At 35.6% G+C, this 18,221-nt stretch overlaps 1 protein-coding gene across 1 annotated transcript in view; it reads right to left on the reverse strand.

Moving 5' to 3' along the window:
- LOC129939354 (lysM and putative peptidoglycan-binding domain-containing protein 2) overlaps positions 1 to 11,747 on the reverse strand; it is a 70,536-nt gene extending 58,789 nt beyond the window's left edge. The window contains exon 1 of the mRNA XM_056047334.1: positions 11,110 to 11,747. Within this exon, the coding sequence (XP_055903309.1) occupies positions 11,110 to 11,157 (48 nt within the window). The 5' untranslated portion in view covers positions 11,158 to 11,747. The remainder of the gene's footprint in view (positions 1 to 11,109) is intronic.
- Positions 11,748 to 18,221: the final 6,474 nt, after the last annotated feature.

Here is an 18,221-nt window from a genome sequence, read left to right on the forward strand (position 1 = left end):
GGAATTGTATATAATTCCTAGGTTTCATACATTTCCGGTAACATAGACATTGACTACTGCAATCCTACTTTGAACCTTAGTAAGGGTTTTAAGGTTATTTTGCCATCGAGAGAAGATTGGGAGGATGACATCGTGTCGATAGGTTTCAACACAACCATCTTTACTGACGGCTCAAAGATGGAGTGCGGAGTTGGTTCTGGGATCTTTTCTGAGTCCCTAAATCTAGCCAAATCCTTAACGATTCCTGATTTTGCTAGTGTTTTTCAGGCTGAACTGCTGGCAATAAGGGAGGCATGTAAGATACTTAAACAAAAACCGAAATGCGGCTATCTTCACAGACAGTCAGGCAGCTGTCAAAGCCATTAACTCGGCCATATCCTCATCTAAATTGGTCCAGAAATGTCGCGATGAGCTTGCGAGCCTGAATATTAACCTCGGTGTCACCCTGATCTGGGTTCCGGGCTATAGTGGTATCGTGGGAAATGAACGGGCTGATGAGCTAGCCAGGCAAGGATCGGCCCTTCATAGCTCACTTGCGGAAATGGTTAACATTCATCTTGGTGCTATGAAGGGTAAAATCTTTTCTATCTACCAAACTGAATCAAACCGAAGGTGGAGCAGTTTACCCAACTGCATTATATCTGGGAAGATATGGCCCACCTATAACAAAACCCGTACAAACGATCTTCTATGCAGGCCAAGGCAATACATAGCCATGATTGTTGCGGTTTGTACCGGACATTGGCATATAGGAGTTCATACAGAGAAGTTGGGTATCTCTTACAACACCTTTTGCCGTAGTTGTAGTGACCAAAGAGAAAGTGAAACGATAATCCATTTCCTCTGCAAATGTCCTGCTTTGGCAAACACCAGAATGAAATGCTTTGGAAAAGTATTCTTTCAAGAACTTGATGAGCTATGTCGACAAAGATTAGAGACCTAATCTTTTTTCTCAATGCGACAAAATGGCTCTAACATAATCGCTATGAAGCCTCTCTATCAATCTACCCCTTTCAATCAAAGGTCAAACGAGTTTTTGGTATCAAAACGGCACACTACAGCGCTAATTGGATCTCAGGCTTGGTTGCCTTGAGATCGCCATTTCAAGTGGAGCAAAGATCTTATAACCGAAATAAATAAATGAATGATTGAAAGAGTTTAGCTTGGTAGTTTAAGCTTTGGAATGTTTCACCCGTTGAAACAAAGTGATAGCCAACTTTTCTGTCTCTCAAAATTGAACGACAAAAGCAGGTCAAAAGTTTCTTCATTCATCCTTAAATAATTTAAAAACGATGGTTTATTCTTTGATTTTAGTTCATTTGTCAAGAAAATGAAGGATTCTCTCCAGATTTCAATCCAATTCCCTGTTATTTTTTTGCTTGGAAATTTTAAAAGATCCTCACAAATGTCTAACACATCGAACAACACTTCCGAATTATTATCCCTATTCCTGATGTCAATAATTATTGCTGTAGTAAAAAGTGCAGTTTTCTTTAATTATTTTCACACTTTGACTTTGTGGATGAGAACAAAAAATGAAAGAGAAGTGTCAAAAACACGCAACCGAAAAACATCCTAGTGTTATCATTCGAGATTGACGGGATGGGTGTTCAAAAGAAAATATGCGAAACACGCAGCATTCAGAAAGTCTAAGTGTAATAACACACTTTGAGTTTAATTTGTGAACGCACCCTTTTGCGCATCATCGAACTGTCATTGTCAATTTATTCAGTAAACTCAATATTTTCCTCATGGAAACATACACGAAGTTATGTTTATACCGAAATTTGAAGTCGGTGACCGCAACTCTAAGATCGTTAACTTCAATCTTCGGTTGTAATTCTCGCGCTAGTTCCGAGGCAATAACAAGTTTAGTTTTTGCCGTGTCAGCAAGGTAACGAATTGTTCGAAGTGTTGAAAATATCGCTACCGTTCAGGCGTCCGAAGTAAACGATCCGAATCAGACCACATTATGGTATATTTTACTTTTTTGTTAACGCCCATACAAGATCAAGCTGACTTAAGAATTGTAGCCGATGGACCACGAACGTTTGTTGTCCAATTGGGAAAGTTGTCAAGTCCTTATTGGAAAATTCTTTATGATAGAAATGTTTGCTAAAGTAAATGTATAGTCAAAATTAAAATTTCGTCGTCGTTCTTTGAATTGGATAAATGTGACACGTTTATGGGTCAAAATCACGAAGGTTGCAAAATTGTTTTTATGAAAAAATTGCAAACTTAAATGATGACATTTAGCTTATACTGTTTTAAAATGTGTATATTAATACACTTTGACAGGGGAGCACACAAAATTCTTTACTTCATTAGATTTTTTTAGTATTAAATATCTTATAGAAACCATCAATTCGGGAGCGTTTTTCTTAAAGTTTGATAAAACCAACAAGAACAAAATAAAGCACAGAATTTAGGCTTTGATTTATCTATGTATATTAAATAAGCAATAATAATGAAAACAATACATGCAAAATCTTCTACAAGGAAAATACGTCAAATCATGTCCGGGAACGTTTCCGAAATGACGATTTCCAATAAGAGCTCCCTTTGATTATACGGCGGCCATCTTAAATGTCAAAAGAACTTCATCAATAATTAAGTGTAATAAATACGTTCACGGAATGATGGACTATTGATGTACGCTCTACGTATAATGAATAGAAATGTACTTAACATTTAGATATAAATATTTGATGAAAAATACTCTGACAGTCGGCTTTGTTATTGTTCTCTTCCTCGACTGACGTTTGACACCGAAAGGCTGGATTTACTTAAAATTATTTTTGATCGATTATCGATATGTTCCTTGAAATGACTTGGGCGGGATTGGAAAACTATTTTTGCATTTTTATAGTTAAAAATAAATAATCCTTTAGTATCCTCCCTAAAACTACATTTTGTATATAAAATACGGTGTACTGAGTAAGAGCCCGTTCACACGATCCTGAATCGGAGGTTTTGCCGTATCGTCGATTTTACCGTATAAGCCAGTGTCAAAATAATTTAAATGAGTATATTCAGACGATACTGCATCTAACTGTATACGGTAAAATTACCGATTAGGTCGATTTTGTCATTCTGTTTTGTCTATGGAAATCGTTTTCGGTTGTACGGTAAAAAAACCGATTCGGCTCATCGTGGCAATGTATTTATAGACAGTGCGTTCAGACGATTCGATATTTTGAACGATAGTGCGTCATTTTCGTCTGGGCTACTGTCAAATAATTTATTGCTAGTATATAGTCGTAGTGGGTCGTCGGTGTAGGGTTGAGTATGGTGTACGGTAAAATAACCGTACCGTCTGAGAACTCCAACCGAAAGACACTGAATCGAGGAAATATCCGATACGGTGAAAATATCGAATCTAGTGAACGGACTCCAATGACTAGGGTTAAATACCTTAAATTTTTCAATTATATCAACGCGTTCCCGAAATGATTTTCTATGCGTGTATATTGATTTCATATAAAATTCACCTTATTGATAAATTATATTGTTTGATGGACACACAAAACAGATTAGTCTTAGTATTTTATTCATTTTTTTTGTCAATTAAGTCAAGATTTAAGAAAACTTATGCCAGCAGAAGAAAAAGTTCAAACGGGTAGCTTAGAAGTTTGCTTTAAAGCCCAACTATAATAGACTTAACCGAAAGTAAACTAATGTCAAAGCCATTTGACATTTGCTTAAGCTCGAGCCCATTAAATGGCTCTTGCGTAATTGCGCGAAAGTTAGCGAAATTTAACGAAAGGCCGTCTATTATGGTTAGTGACATATAAGGCTGCGTATTGGTTCGTTCCCTTAAGCTGGCTTAAGCTCCTTTAAGTCTATTATAGTTGAGGCCTTAGCAACATAAAAGTGCCAAAGGCATGTTGTTTTTCTTCTTATCTTACCAATGTTGTTATGTTAAAAAAATTGATCAACTGTCATTGTTACAAATTGATGAAATTTGTTAAATTTAAAAACTGACAGTTAAATGCTTCCAACTCATCTCATAGAGCTGAATTGTTCATTGCTTCAAATCGAGACTATTTGACACTTCAAAAATTAATTAAAATGACACCAATGTCATCAAAATCAGTTTTAAAAATTTCCACTAACTCAGCCAATTTGTTAAGGTCAACATTTTAATACAACTGCACGATTTGCGGTTTTTATTAAAAGTTTCATAAACATTTGAAACTCAAGAACACAAAACCTACTGAATACACTTCTAAAATCTAATGACGATTATGTAAGAAGAACTGTCCAAAAGTCATTTTATCAAATGAAACACAATGAAACAAACAATAAAAGTAACCCCATAAAATTTATTGCTGGTATTTGTTTATTGTTTACAAAACTCTTAAATTTCATAAAAAAATAATATCTTCATTGGTAAACCCAAAATTAATAAAGCATCGTTTAGATGCGACATGTGTCAATTTTAAACCAGTTTGATTTCCACTTTGAAACCGGAAGTTTTTGTTTTATTAACATAAATTTAAGAAAAAGCTTCTCTCATTTAAATCAAAGAAACTTAAACTCATGACTCATCGTCACCATTTGAGATTCAAGATCACATGATTTGATGGCTTGAACATGAATTTGGTTCATTGATCTTTTCAACTGATACAAAAATATATTTATATAATTTTTACACTGAATAATTAGTTTTCAATTTATGCAAAAAAAAAAACATTAAAAAAAAGTATTTATTTTTAAGAAGTTGTTGGTTTAAATCAAGGTGAACTTCCTTCAATAAATGAATGTCTTGTTCTTGCGTCAAGAAAAAAACGTCTTCTTCAAATGGTTTTAGTTTGATAAACCTGTGTTTGAGCTTAAGTGACAATATTGTTTATGGTAAGAAAATTTAAATATTTTATGCCGGCTAGAAAGTTTAGAAACTTATTCATATTTTAATATTAAAAAATCAAAAAATCTAAAAAATTTTATGAATTTGTTTCATTACATAATATTGGTTGGAGAAAATTAATAAATTATCTATAAAATTATCGAAAATAAATTGAATCTAAATTCATTGTTAGATAACTTTATTGACTTTTTAAGTTGGAATTTCTTTATATTGTATATTTTATATTATGAAGGAAATTTAATACCAAGGAAGTAAAAAGTTTATCAATAAATCAGTTCTTCTTCAAGTGATAAAAAATCCCAATCACGGGTTTTTCTGCAATGATAAATTTACCATTTGGTGATGTTTACGATTTTTTCCATGAGTTGTAAAATTTTATTATGATTAATAATGATTACTTTGCTTCACAAAATCAACCGATAAACTTAACGAACATCTGATTTAATTTAGTACACATTGGACGCATTCACAAAGCTAGTGGCTACGTAGTCAAGGGATTCTGATTGGCTAAATGTAACTATAAAAGTAGTTGGAATTTCCCCTCCGACGTAGTGCACACTGGTTTTGACGTTTCACAATCAGCTGGTCAGTAAGGACACAAGAATTCAAAATGAAATGAATCTTTCGTAATTTAAATACAAATATAAATCAATCATATTATATCTTCTATTTGGTTTTATTGAATTTTAAAAGAAAAAAAAAAAGTATTTAAAGTTCTAAAAACCACAAATGTTTCTTATTTTATATATTTGTTTATGTCATTAATATGACAGTTCCCGATTAACTAGCTTTGTAGTGCAATTTTACATTCACAAAGCTAGTTGAATTTTGACTACGTAGGAACTAGCTTTGTGAATGCCACCAATGCCTTGTGTAAATTGGGATATTTTATCTCAAATTGTTTTTTACCATGGTTTTAGTTTTGACACTAGCGTGGTGAATAAAATGTGTTAAAAGACAGGAAGCTTTAATTTTACGTTAGATGGAGAGAAGATGTGAGACTAATGTGCTTAAGATAACAATTTTTTAAAATAATTCCTTGAAGTTCTAACTGTTAATGTTGAGTTGGATCAGGTAAAGTTTCTTTCCGTTAAAGGTTTCTTGTTGCAAAGCTTAGTATTTGGTGAACATTTTGAGGTAGCAGTTTTCAAAAACACTTTTGAAAACATAGTTTACGCTCAAAAACAACTCCCGTAGCCCGTAGGCTTGAATGTGGAATAAGGCATTCCACAAAACAAAATTACACTGTATTTAGCATAAAGACTTATTTCTTAAGGATTTTAAAGTTTAGTAAACATAGGAACTCAAGCCGTTCGTATTTTCGCTGAATTGTTTCATGAAATCAGAAGATCGAGAATTTTGACATCTTCACTTTGAAGGATAAGTATAATTGCTGATCTTAAAGTTAGGTAGCACAACATATATAAACTACTTAAAACTAGAACAACCACAGCAGCAAATCAAACTATCTAACGTTTTTTGTTTTATAGACTTAGTTATCTTCTAAATCTTCTTCTTAAATCTAAACCCTAAAACTATAAAACAAGTATGTAAGCCGGCCAAGGCTTAGAACCCCATCCTGACTACCCACTATCAAGTGCCGATTGAAGCCACCAAAACTGGATAACCAGCTTCACCCTATCAGTTCAGTCCCGTTCGGACACAGCCCTACTGAACGGAAAGAGCTCTGCTCCGCCTTGTGCCATGATGTCCTGATTGTACAGGAGTCGCCTATCCACAGTTCTTCGTCTGACGTGGTAGATTAGCGGAACTGCAAATCTATCCTGTATCAGTCCGCATCTGTCTAAAAAGAAGAATGCCTCTGGGGGAATGAAGCCGCTCAAGCGTGCACTTTCAAAATACTCGTCGTTCGGATAGAGCGCTCCGAAAATTAAATTGTTGGTTGAAGACATAGTTCTTGCAATGTGACCTCAAACGAGTTTTATCACGAAATTGTCAATTCTGTTGATTCGAGCCACGTTGTATAGGACCTCGTTGGAATAGTAATGCACGTTAGAAGATTCGGCTGTCCGATATCCGATATCCCGTACAGCGTCGTAAACAGTGCCGCTCGAACACCCGAAACTTCTCCATCTGGGAAGGGGCAACGTTGAACCACACAGGACAATGATAAACGATCATCGGCCGTATGAGGGCCATGTAGCAAATTACCTTCACTCTGGGGTCAAGCCGACTGCGTTTCGTCGCAGCGAAGGCTCTTCTGGCCTGGCCAGAGCAGCATTTATATATCTGTCGAAATATAAATACTGATCTAACCAGATACCGAGGTACTTCATTACACTTTTGCTCGCTAATGGCTGCCCGTGAAGAACAACGATGACCATCTTGCAGCAATTTTTGCACGTATCCCTTGTGGCCCTAGCCAACGGAGTTCGGAACAGAATTGTCTCCGACTTCTCGACATTTATTTTTAGTTTCCAGTCGTGGCAGTATAGCTGAATCTTATCGAAATCACGCTGCCAGAGAATTCTAATAACCTCAAACTTTCGGGCCATTCTGTACGGAATTAGTTCGTCGGCGACGCAATTGCCTTTGTTAGACAACCTATCAGATCGCTGATGTAAATGCTTAAGAAAATCGGCGAATTCACCGAATTAAGAATGTTGTGGTAGAAGTTACATTGCCACTTTGGACAACAATCTTTCTACCGTACAACAATGGCTTGCTTATACCAAGCCTGCTCAGTTTTAGGTAAAGACCCTCTTACCATACGGTGTCAAAGGCCTTTTCCAAATCAACCAGAACAGCACATATGCATTGTTGTTTTGATTTATTCCATTGGATATCAGAAACGAGTTTAGACGCAGCATGAATTGTGTCATGGCCCGCCTTGAACCCGAACTGTTTATCCGGAATTATTTTGTTGTCCGCAGCCCACTTAGTCAGAGCCCTATTAATGATTTTTTCGAAAGCTTTGTTGATGTTTGGAAGAAGACTTATCGATCGAAGATTTGACGGGTTGGAGTTGTCTTTTCCCATTTTTGGGAGAGGATGAACCACAGCGGTCTTCCAATGCACTGGATAATATGCATTATTCAGTGCATTGTTGAAGAGTGTGGTGTAAATGTCAATTGCTTCCGTCGGTAAATGTCTTAGTACAACGTTGGATATACCATCGACAACTACTGACTTTTTGTTTTTTATTGAGTTGAAGATGAGCTGAAGCTCAACCTTCGTCACTAACAAGGGGCTTGGTCCCGTTTGCTCGGCTATTATGGCATTTGCCAAGGAATCGTCATTGAACCGCATGAAACCACGGTTTTCAGATCGCCATTATGTCATATCATCTCGAAGGTAAAAGTGATTAGGTAGGGCTCTGTTTTCCAGGTCGTGGTTGGGGCTAATGCTAACATTCACCTTGTACACTTGCTGGAAAGCAGCTCCCACCGCCTCCACTTTTTCCTTCGGATCTTCAATTATATAAAAGTCATCATCAAAGATGGCTTCTTCTGGATCTATTTGCGCTGCCCTGAGTACGTCCCTGTTCTCTTCAGTTCTTTGGAGTTTCAGAAAGGGAAAATCATTATCGTTCTTTTTCATGAATATCTTGTTTATTTTAGGGAACATACTAGGATCACTGGAATAAACTGACCGGATCTTACGGTCCCAGTACTTATTAATTGATAACCTGTAGTTCTCCCTAATCAACAGATTGACATTTTTTATTGACGACTTCAGTGTCCTAACCTCCAAGAGTCGTGTGGGTCTGTCAGTCACCCGTACAAATTTTTGGGTCTTGTCAGCAAGCCACTCTTGTGCCTACGTATTGGGTCAATAGGTGCGTAAGCGTCCATTTAGCGTCCTACGCAAACAAAATTATCACGCCAAGGGTCGCATTTGGGGCTAGGAAATCCAAGAATGATTTGTGAAAAAGCTCCCAATTCTCAGCTTTTGGGTTTTTAGGCTGTTGGTGTGATTGGAACCTACTTATTTGAAATTAAAGCTTGTCCCTAAATTACGATATATGGATTTATCTACCGAATTATAGCCGGAAAGATCAAATTTTAAATATTAAAATGGACAAGAAATTTTATCAACGTTAAATGAAAATGATTTTGACATTTGTGCATAGCTGTTATACGTTATAAGATACGGAAATGTATTTCATATTAAAAATAATATCTGGTCTTGTTTAAATATGTCAACAAAATTAAGAATTGTTTTCCAGTTGTCAAAAATACAATGATTTAAATTTAAAGAAACTAAAGTAAAAATATCAAATGCCGAAAAGTGTTACCGAAATCACGATTTAACCTCATCATAAATTTGAAAACTTAAAACTACATAGGAACTCACGCCTTTCTTTTGAGGACACATTTTTATACAAAACTTCCACCTTAAATAGTCCAACAAATGAAGTCGACTCTAGAGCTCTATTTCACACTAGTGACAAAAATAAATATCTTTAAATAATGACATCTATCAAATAGAAATCCAGTCAATGTCCTGGTAAATACCTACTCTCCTATAAATTACTCTAAAAACATTTATTATGGTTTTCAATCTGCACCAGTGGATGAACCGATTTATTTAGTAAATGCAAATATAACTTTATTTATTAACAACAGTATCTGTCAAATACAAGAATTAGTTTAAGGCTCGTTCAGTTTTCTGTATAGTTTATGGTAGAGTTACACGGATCGGTAAAGTAGAACTCCAATATGTAACTATACTTAATCCAACTAATGTTTATCCGTCATTCATTTTTACTAATAAGTAAATGTCTAAAGCCAAAAAAAACTCAACAAAACCAAAATGAAAATCGATTTAAAGATTCTCTAACACAAAATCAATTAATTTTGATTAAAAATAAATATTTTTACTTAAACAAGTGTTCACCTTCTAACACAAATTTATCATTAGATAATAACAGTTATATAATAACATCAATTCCTTTTGCTATAAAACCATGATTATTTTTTTGTATAAATTGAGAGTGAATTGCGAATCCATTTTTATGGTATCTTCAATCCAACTTTTATGGACTTTTAGTCCATTTTTGAATTTTCTCGTTTTATCTTTTGGCTTGAATTTTTAATTCCTTTCATGCTCATTGAATTTCTGGGATACCATAAATTAAATGAAATATTTGACAATTAAAAGAAATAACGTATGTAACGCTTATTTCCCGCTTTGACTTTCAAAATGAATTCAAAAATCAGCTGTGATTTCATACACAACAATTTATTGTTTTTAATAAATCACGAGTATCAACATTTCTATTCATTAAAAAATTTTAGCAAAGACTAAAGGGAAAAAATGTTTTATATAAGATACCACATGTATCCGTCCATACAATAAAAAGATCTATATAGAATATTTAACTTAATTAGGAAGCCTTTTGTGATTAACGCCGAGTGTTATTTTAAATATATGTATCTAGAATATTATATATATTATTATTTGTTTTAATAGTTCCAATGATCCCATGATTGTGTCTCTTATATTTACACAATAAATAAAACATCCACCTGACTAAATAATAAACAAGTCAAATATACGTAGGAACATCTATGTTACCTGCAATCCTATACAAAAAAAAGAAGAAATACAAAATGTATCGTTAAATTAATGATCACATTTTCACATCACTCAGGGATGTCGTTTTCAAATGTAAAAAACACTTAAAACTGAAATACGAATTCAATTGGACCATTCAAACAAAAAATACCTAAAATTATTGCAAAATAAATTTGTATTTGGAATGAAAGAAAAAACAAAAATTAAATCACGTCATACATTAATAAATTTGTTTTAATTTGCCCTCACTCGGGCACTAACAATCTGGTATTCCCAGGCTATAAGTTAAGCTTTTTTTATACAGAAATACCCTGCAGGGTGCCACATATGTCATAAGACGGGTTTTTATCATATATTTATAACGTATAGATATTTTTCTTATGATAGATGCAAACAATTTTCCAGCATACTCGAATATAGTGACATAACATGTTTGATGGCATTTTATAGCTCTTTAATTAATGACTTATAAGCTATTTTATTGCTGCCCCGTTGATTGTTATTTTTTTGTAGTAATGACATTTGATAAACTACCTATAAGACGCAATTTCCTTTTTCCTTAGAGTTCATAGTTAAAAATTCATCTCTTGATTTAAAAGATTACAAACATTCCCAATTTATGGGAACTTTATTGAACTGTCAGTTTCTTTTGTCTCTGCCATAAAAAGACAAAAAATACATAAACACAAGAAACTTACTTGTGAATGCAATTTCCAATCCTTATAACGCCTGACAATGTAATCCATGGTAGATATGGTCTGTGGTCTTGTTCGCTATAAAATTTTGTTTGAAAATTATTGAGCAGATCACTTTTCACACTCAAATTTTAAGAGATAAAACTATAAACAGCACTTTTCTATAATGGGCTTTTTCAATAAAAGAAAAACACATGTGCTCTATCTATGTACTCTTTCTCAATTCCTTTATTTTTTTACCATAAAACCTTCTTTTTAATAATTCGCACTTCACCGCGATAAGTTACCACCGCGACTATAGCAAATGTTTTGACTTCAATGCGCGCTTGACTATGGTCAAATGTAAACCGTCAATTGACAGCGTTTTGGGGGAAACGAACGGACACCAGAAAAAAGGGGACACGATAGATAGCGCTAGTGACGTTTGAAGTATAAGCAAGTGAGTAAAAATCGAAAAGTAAAAACACAAATCTTTCTTCGACTTCGGCCGTATAGCTAAAATAACCCACAAGCGAGCGACACGATCAACTGGCTTCTAGCTATGATTAATACCGACTGAAACTGAGAGCAGAGTAGAGTGTCACTGACTGGTCTGGTCTGGTATAGTTGGCGTTTGTAGAGTTCCATTTGACAGTAAGTGGTACGTCTGAAGCTGAAGCTGACTATGACGGCGGCGGCGGTAGTGACAGCGGCAACAGAGCACAGTACAGAGAAAGCCAAATAAGCAATAAGCAAACTCATATGATACACAGAGTTCTGCGCTACCAGAATATTTTGCCAGCCAAGCCACAGTAAAGTTCAACGTCAGCGCCCTCGTCGTCAGTCAGCCCGTCTTGTGGTTTTTTGTGTTTCTATCTCTAAGCCCTACCCCACACGCAACCCCCCGAACTAAACTTGGGGTTCCTCAAACCAACATTCGTGATACAAAACCAGATTGAGGAGACAAAGACTTCGCTCGTCGGTCGGTCGTCTGGCTGCGGCTGGCTTTGGCAATCCGGCATATACCTACGTTATACATAAGTAACAACTTAACTCATTTATACTAGATACAATGATACTGCTTGTTTATTCTCTCCAACTATAAAAGATAGAATTCTAAGTGAGAGACAACTTTGGTACAGCCGCTGCCGCGCCGAAGTCGAGCCGCAGTCAAGTTGTTTCGGAAGAAAACCTTATTCGAATTCGCACAGCACACAGCTGTTTTTGTAATAAGCGCAAACCAAGCATACGAGCGACGAACGAAATAAAACGAATCTTTTATGCAACGTTTGCGCATTTTCATCATGGATTGCGGCAGTCTTGAGTCTTGAGATTGCTACTGACAAACATGTACATTATATAGACTCTTTAGGCTATTTATTTTATATTGTTTTTATTTATTTATTAATTTTTGTTTTTCCTATAATTTTTGTAATTTATAGGAAGTATATTTACACTGTGCAGTCCAGTTTATAGTACGAGTACTATATTGCTTCTTTAATATGTCATGTACATATGTATGGGAGAAGTTTCTTAATTTTTGTATAAATTCCTTATCTGGTTGATTGGTTTTCTATTATTAGAAGAGTTTGGTCGCTGATATTTTTAAGTATTGTTGTGCCGTGAAGATAAGATTTGTACAATGCACATATATTTTCATTTCCATTTGATAAATATTCAATTTGAAATCAGATATTTTTCAAGATTTTAAGGAAATAGAAATGTTTAATCAACAAATCTCATGAGTTAAGGAGCACTTGAGCTCAACCGCGATAGTACGTTCTGGAACTACTTCCTTCTTCACAAAAACAACGGTCCAACGTGTGGTTCCAGTAGGACGTGCCAGAAAAAATGCAATTACTTCATGAGTCACTTTCTAATCGTGTAATCGGGCGTTTAAGCGATTAGAATTTGCAATCCAGATCTTCCGATATACCTTATTTATCAAACAAGCCCAATGCAAACATACTTTTTAAAAGAGAAGCCACATTTATCCTAAACGATCATAGAAATTTTTTAAAAAAAAGTACGTACTTTTTAGCTGTGGCAGCCATTTATTGGACGTGCTTTTACATACGCAACCGTGACCTTTATAAATAAAGCAGATAGAAATAATTTGTTATGAGCATGCACCAACTTATCTGTAAAATATGTTTGGAAGAAAGCATAGACGATGAATGAAACCTCAGGAAAGTCTATCAAATATTCACTTTACGGCAGATCCTGGAAAAAGCTCAAGAACATCAAATCGACACCGATCATCTTTTTATCGATTTCAAGGCCACATATGACAGCATTTACAGGGAAGAACTGTATAGACACATGTTTATAAACAATTTAACAGAACCCTTCGATGTAAAAAAAGGCTTTCGACATGGTGATGCGCTGTCAAGCGATTTTTTTTAACATCGTACTTGAAAGAATAGTGCAGAGCTCACACGTCAACATTAGAGGCACTATCTTTCAAAAGTCTGTCCAATTACTAGCATATGCTGATGACATTAACATAATCGGAAGAACTTAGCGTGATGTCAATGGGGCTTTTTTGAGTATTGAGGCAGAGGCGGCAAGAATGGGTCTAACGGGGACCTACAATACCGACGTCTTGGTCAAAACGTCACCATCGACAGACGTAACTTTGAGGTAGCCAAGGACTCCGTCCACCTAGGCTCCGCTTTAAACGCAGAAAACAACACCAGCGCTGAGATCAAAAGCAGATTAAGTCTTGCTAACCGCTGTTTCTTTGGACTAAGAAAGCAATTGAGTGGTAAAGTACCCTCTCGAGGGACCAAAGTGTCGCTATATAAGACACTAGAGGTACTATATCTCGAAAGTATGTACAAATGGGTTAAGCGGTTAATAAGTGTAAAACAAAGTACATGCTGGATCTTCAACACCTACGCGACGTCTCGGTCAAAATGTCACCATCTACAGATGTAAATTTTAGTTAGTAAAGGACTTTGTCTACCTTAGCTCCGCTATGAATAATCAACATCAGCGCCAGCGCTGAGATCAAACGAAGAATTACTTTTGCTAATCACTGTTTCTTTGGATCAATAAAGCTACTCTCTTTCGAGCAAAGTGCCGCTATAAAAGATTCCAATCAACGCCATCCTGATAATCGGCCCAGAAGATTGGATTATGGCAAAAGCAGATGATAGTGCATTGGGTCGTTTTGAGGGAAAAGTTTCAATATATAATTTAAAATATGTCTTTTTATTAAAATATCATTTTGCGTGATTTAGGAAAATCTCTTATTTAAAAAATTCAAATAATATTTGTTGAAAGCAAATGAACAGGTGACATTAAGGATTCAAAGGTTAAGAAAGTTTCTATATAGTATCTTATTGGCCAGCTGTCAAAAAATTGCCTTCAAATTAAGGAACTTCATTTGAAAATTTACATTATGTCAAGTAGAAGTATACTTATATTCTTAAGCTATGATTACGCGGTTAACGTAAAGAGTCGTGTAAAATAACAGCTGATCAAAAACAGCTGAGATGTCAAAAAAGGAATCCAAATGTATCCAAACATTTCTGAGAATGCATGGTTGAATTTCAAGAAACTTGAAAATTGATTTCAGCTTTTTATATTTGTTTGTAAACAAAAAGATGAAGTACCCGTAGCGTGATGGTTAGTGCGTTAATGCATTTTATCCAGTGCATTGAAAGACCGCTGTGGTTCATCTTCTCCCGAAAAAGTGAAAGGACAACTCCAACCCGTCAAATCTTCGGTCGATAAGTCTTCTTCCGAGCATTAGTAAAGTTTTCGAAAAGATCATCAATAGAGTTCTGACTAAGTGTGCTGCGGACAACAAATTGATAAACAGTCAGGGTCATGACACAATTCATGCTGCGTCTAAACTCGTTTCTGATATCAAATGGAATAAATCAAAACAAAAATGCACAGGTGCTGTTCTGGTTGATTTGGAAAAGGCCTTTGACACCGTATGGTAAGAGGGTCTTTACCTAAAACTGAGCAGGCTTGGCATAAGCAAGCCATTGTTGTACGGTAGAAAGATTGTTGTCCAAAGTGGCAATGTAACTTCTACCACAACATTCTTAATTCGGTGAATTCGCCGATTTTCTTAAGCATTTACATCAGCGATCTGATAGGTTGTCTAACAAAGGCAATTGCGTCGCCGACGAACTAATTCCGTACAGAACGGCCCGAAAGGTTGAGGTTATTAGAATTCTCTGGCAGCGTGATTTCGATAAGATTCAGCTTTACTGCCACGACTGGAAACTGAAAATAAATGTCCAGAAGTCGGAGACAATTCTGTTGCGAACTCCGTTGTCTAGGGCCACAAGGGATACGTGCAAAAATTGCTGCAAGATGGTCATCGTTGTTCTTCACGGGCAGCCATTAGCGAGCAAAAGTGTAATGAAGTATCTGGTTAAATCTGGCTGCTCTGGCCAGGCCAGAAGAGCCTTCGCTGCGACGAAACGCAGTCGGCTTGGCCCCAGAGTGAAGGTAATTTGCTACATGGCCCTCATACGGCCGATGATCGTTTATCATTGTCCTGTGTGGTTCAACGTTGCCCCTTCCCAGATGGAGAAGTTTCGGGTGTTCGAGCGGCACTGTTTACGACGCTGTACGGGATATCGGATAGCCGAATCTTCTAACGTGCATTACTATTCCAACGAGGTCCTATACAACGGGGCTCGAATCAACAGAATTGACAATTTCGTGATAAAACTCGTTTGAGGTCACATTGCAAGAGCTATGTCTAGGGCCACAAGTGCACGCTTGAGCGGCTTCATTCCAGCAGAGGCATTCCTCTTTTTAGACAGATGCGGACTGATACAGGATAGATTGGCAGTTCCGCTAATCTACCACGTCAGACGAAGAACTGTGGATAGGCGACTCCTGTACAATCAGGATATCATGGCACAAGGCGGAGCAGAGCTCCTTCCGTTCAGTAGGGCTGTGTCCGAACGAGACTAAACTGACAGGGGGAAGCAGGAAAACTAGTTTTGGTGGCTTCAATCGGCACATGATAGTGGGTTGTGGGGATGGGGTTTTAAGCCTTGGCCGGCTTACATACATAGTTTTACGGTATAATTTTAAGTAGAATAGGGATAGTGGCACAGAAAAAAATACAAAAAATAATTTAATAAAAAAAAGGAAAAAAAGAAAAAAACATGCTATATAAAAAAAATTTAAAAAAAACATACAATCAAAAGACAACAGAAAATGAAAAACAAAAAACGTTAGATTTCCTGCTGTGGTTGTTCTAGTTTTAAGTAGTTTATAGGTAGAATAGGTAGTTTAAGTTAGCTTTAAATATATATTAAGGACCTTATTTTAAGTAGGTTTTAAGTAAAAATAAAAAAGGATATCGATATTATTTTTTTTTTTAAATTTTCTAATAAATACAAAAATAAATAAAATATTAATTGAAGTAAAATAGATCTTAGGACCGAAAGGCATTACTATTAAGTGCTAAAGTTTAACTTAGAGTGTCCGTATGGGACCATTAAGTTTTATGAATTTTTGTCTAGGTTTAAGATATGTTTAAGAATGAATTAATAAAAATGAATTTAAAAAAAAGGTGCGTTGGACTGTCATGCAAGGGGTCTTGGGTTCAATCCCTGCCTGTGCCACCTAACTTTTTTAAAGGGTACTGCCTCTTGCGAGGAATTGACTAATCCTCCAAGAGTAATTCTTGTCATTAAAAAGTGCTTTCTCAAATTAGCCGCACGGATTGGCCGTATAAACTGTAGGTCCCTTCCATCTCTGACAACATTACTCGCACACAGAAATGGTTGAGAATTGTAAGTCACTAGGCCCTGGTTCTACATGGACTGTTGCGCAACCTTATTTATTTTTATGGTAAACTAAAAGATACAAAATTTTAGTTTAAGTTGTATTTGAGGATGTACTGTACATAATACACGATGAATAAGCTATTTGCCTCCGAATTTAAGATGGTAATTATGATCTATTTTTTTAAACTTTAAGGGTTAGTGACACCGAAACAATAAGTTCCCTTGTGCCTTCCTCTATTTCTGTGCCATCCGAGTTGTATCTCTTATTTATTAAATTGTTACGCACCTATCAATTTATCATCGTCCGACGAATCAGGTGAATTAATAATTAAATGTTTTATCTTACAACAATTTTGACTTCGAAGCTTTAATGTTTCTCTACTTTTTGTGAACAGTTGAAAGTTGTTTTTGTTTTTTGACAGCTATCACAATACAGCTATCCAACTCGTTTAACAAGGTATATAAAAATCCACCTATCCAAGATAACCTATCCAATACGAGATTGAACGCAGCCAATGCCTAAAACGTTGATCACGTTGATCCTCTTTTCAATGTTGTCCTAAAATGCGTTGACACGTATGTGAGTCAACGTGACATTTATCTCAGTACTGAAAGAACAACTTTTCTAAAAATTGAAATATAATTCCTACGACTCGATGATCTCAAATATGATTTCCACAGACGTGTAACAAACATTTATCCTGTAAAGGTCACCGAAAACGCCTTGTAGAATTTTGAAAAACGGTTGAAAATTGACGCCCTGTTTACGAGTATGTTTATGACAGATGTGTAGGTGGGCGCATTCCCCTGACAGACGCGATGTAAATCGTGGGTTTTTTAAACAAATCTTCGGATAACAGATGTAGCCCTATAAAATATATCGCAACCGAGAGCTCTTCCATGGACTATAGAAATGTTGTCTAAAAATCTAGTGCTGTCTCGAAATAACTTTGCTTAAATAAACTCATATACATATGTACTTGGAAATGGTCGTACTTTCTTGGTTGACCATTTTTCGCAAGCACTCTCGTGCAACAAGAGTTTAAATTTGTCTACATCTGCTTTTTATAGACACATTTAACTGGCGGGCACTGTTTTTATCCTTTTGAAACTATAATTACACGCTGACGTTTTTAATATCCAGTATTTAATTTAAATATACAATTTTAGTCACGTAATATTTTTAACTTTGTTATATTCCAACATAAAAGGTCTTAAATTATATACAAATATATGCATGTGTGGTTCTTGTGTGATTTCTTAACTTGATAGGATTTTGGACTGCATAGATCAGAAAATCACAGAAATTAAGAAGACAATACGTATACATGGTTTTTATAACTGAATTAATTGGGCTTGACTTTT

The sequence above is a fragment of the Eupeodes corollae genome, chromosome 1 (genome assembly GCF_945859685.1).
Source record: "Eupeodes corollae chromosome 1, idEupCoro1.1, whole genome shotgun sequence".
In the NCBI taxonomy this organism is placed as follows: domain Eukaryota; kingdom Metazoa; phylum Arthropoda; class Insecta; order Diptera; family Syrphidae; genus Eupeodes; species Eupeodes corollae.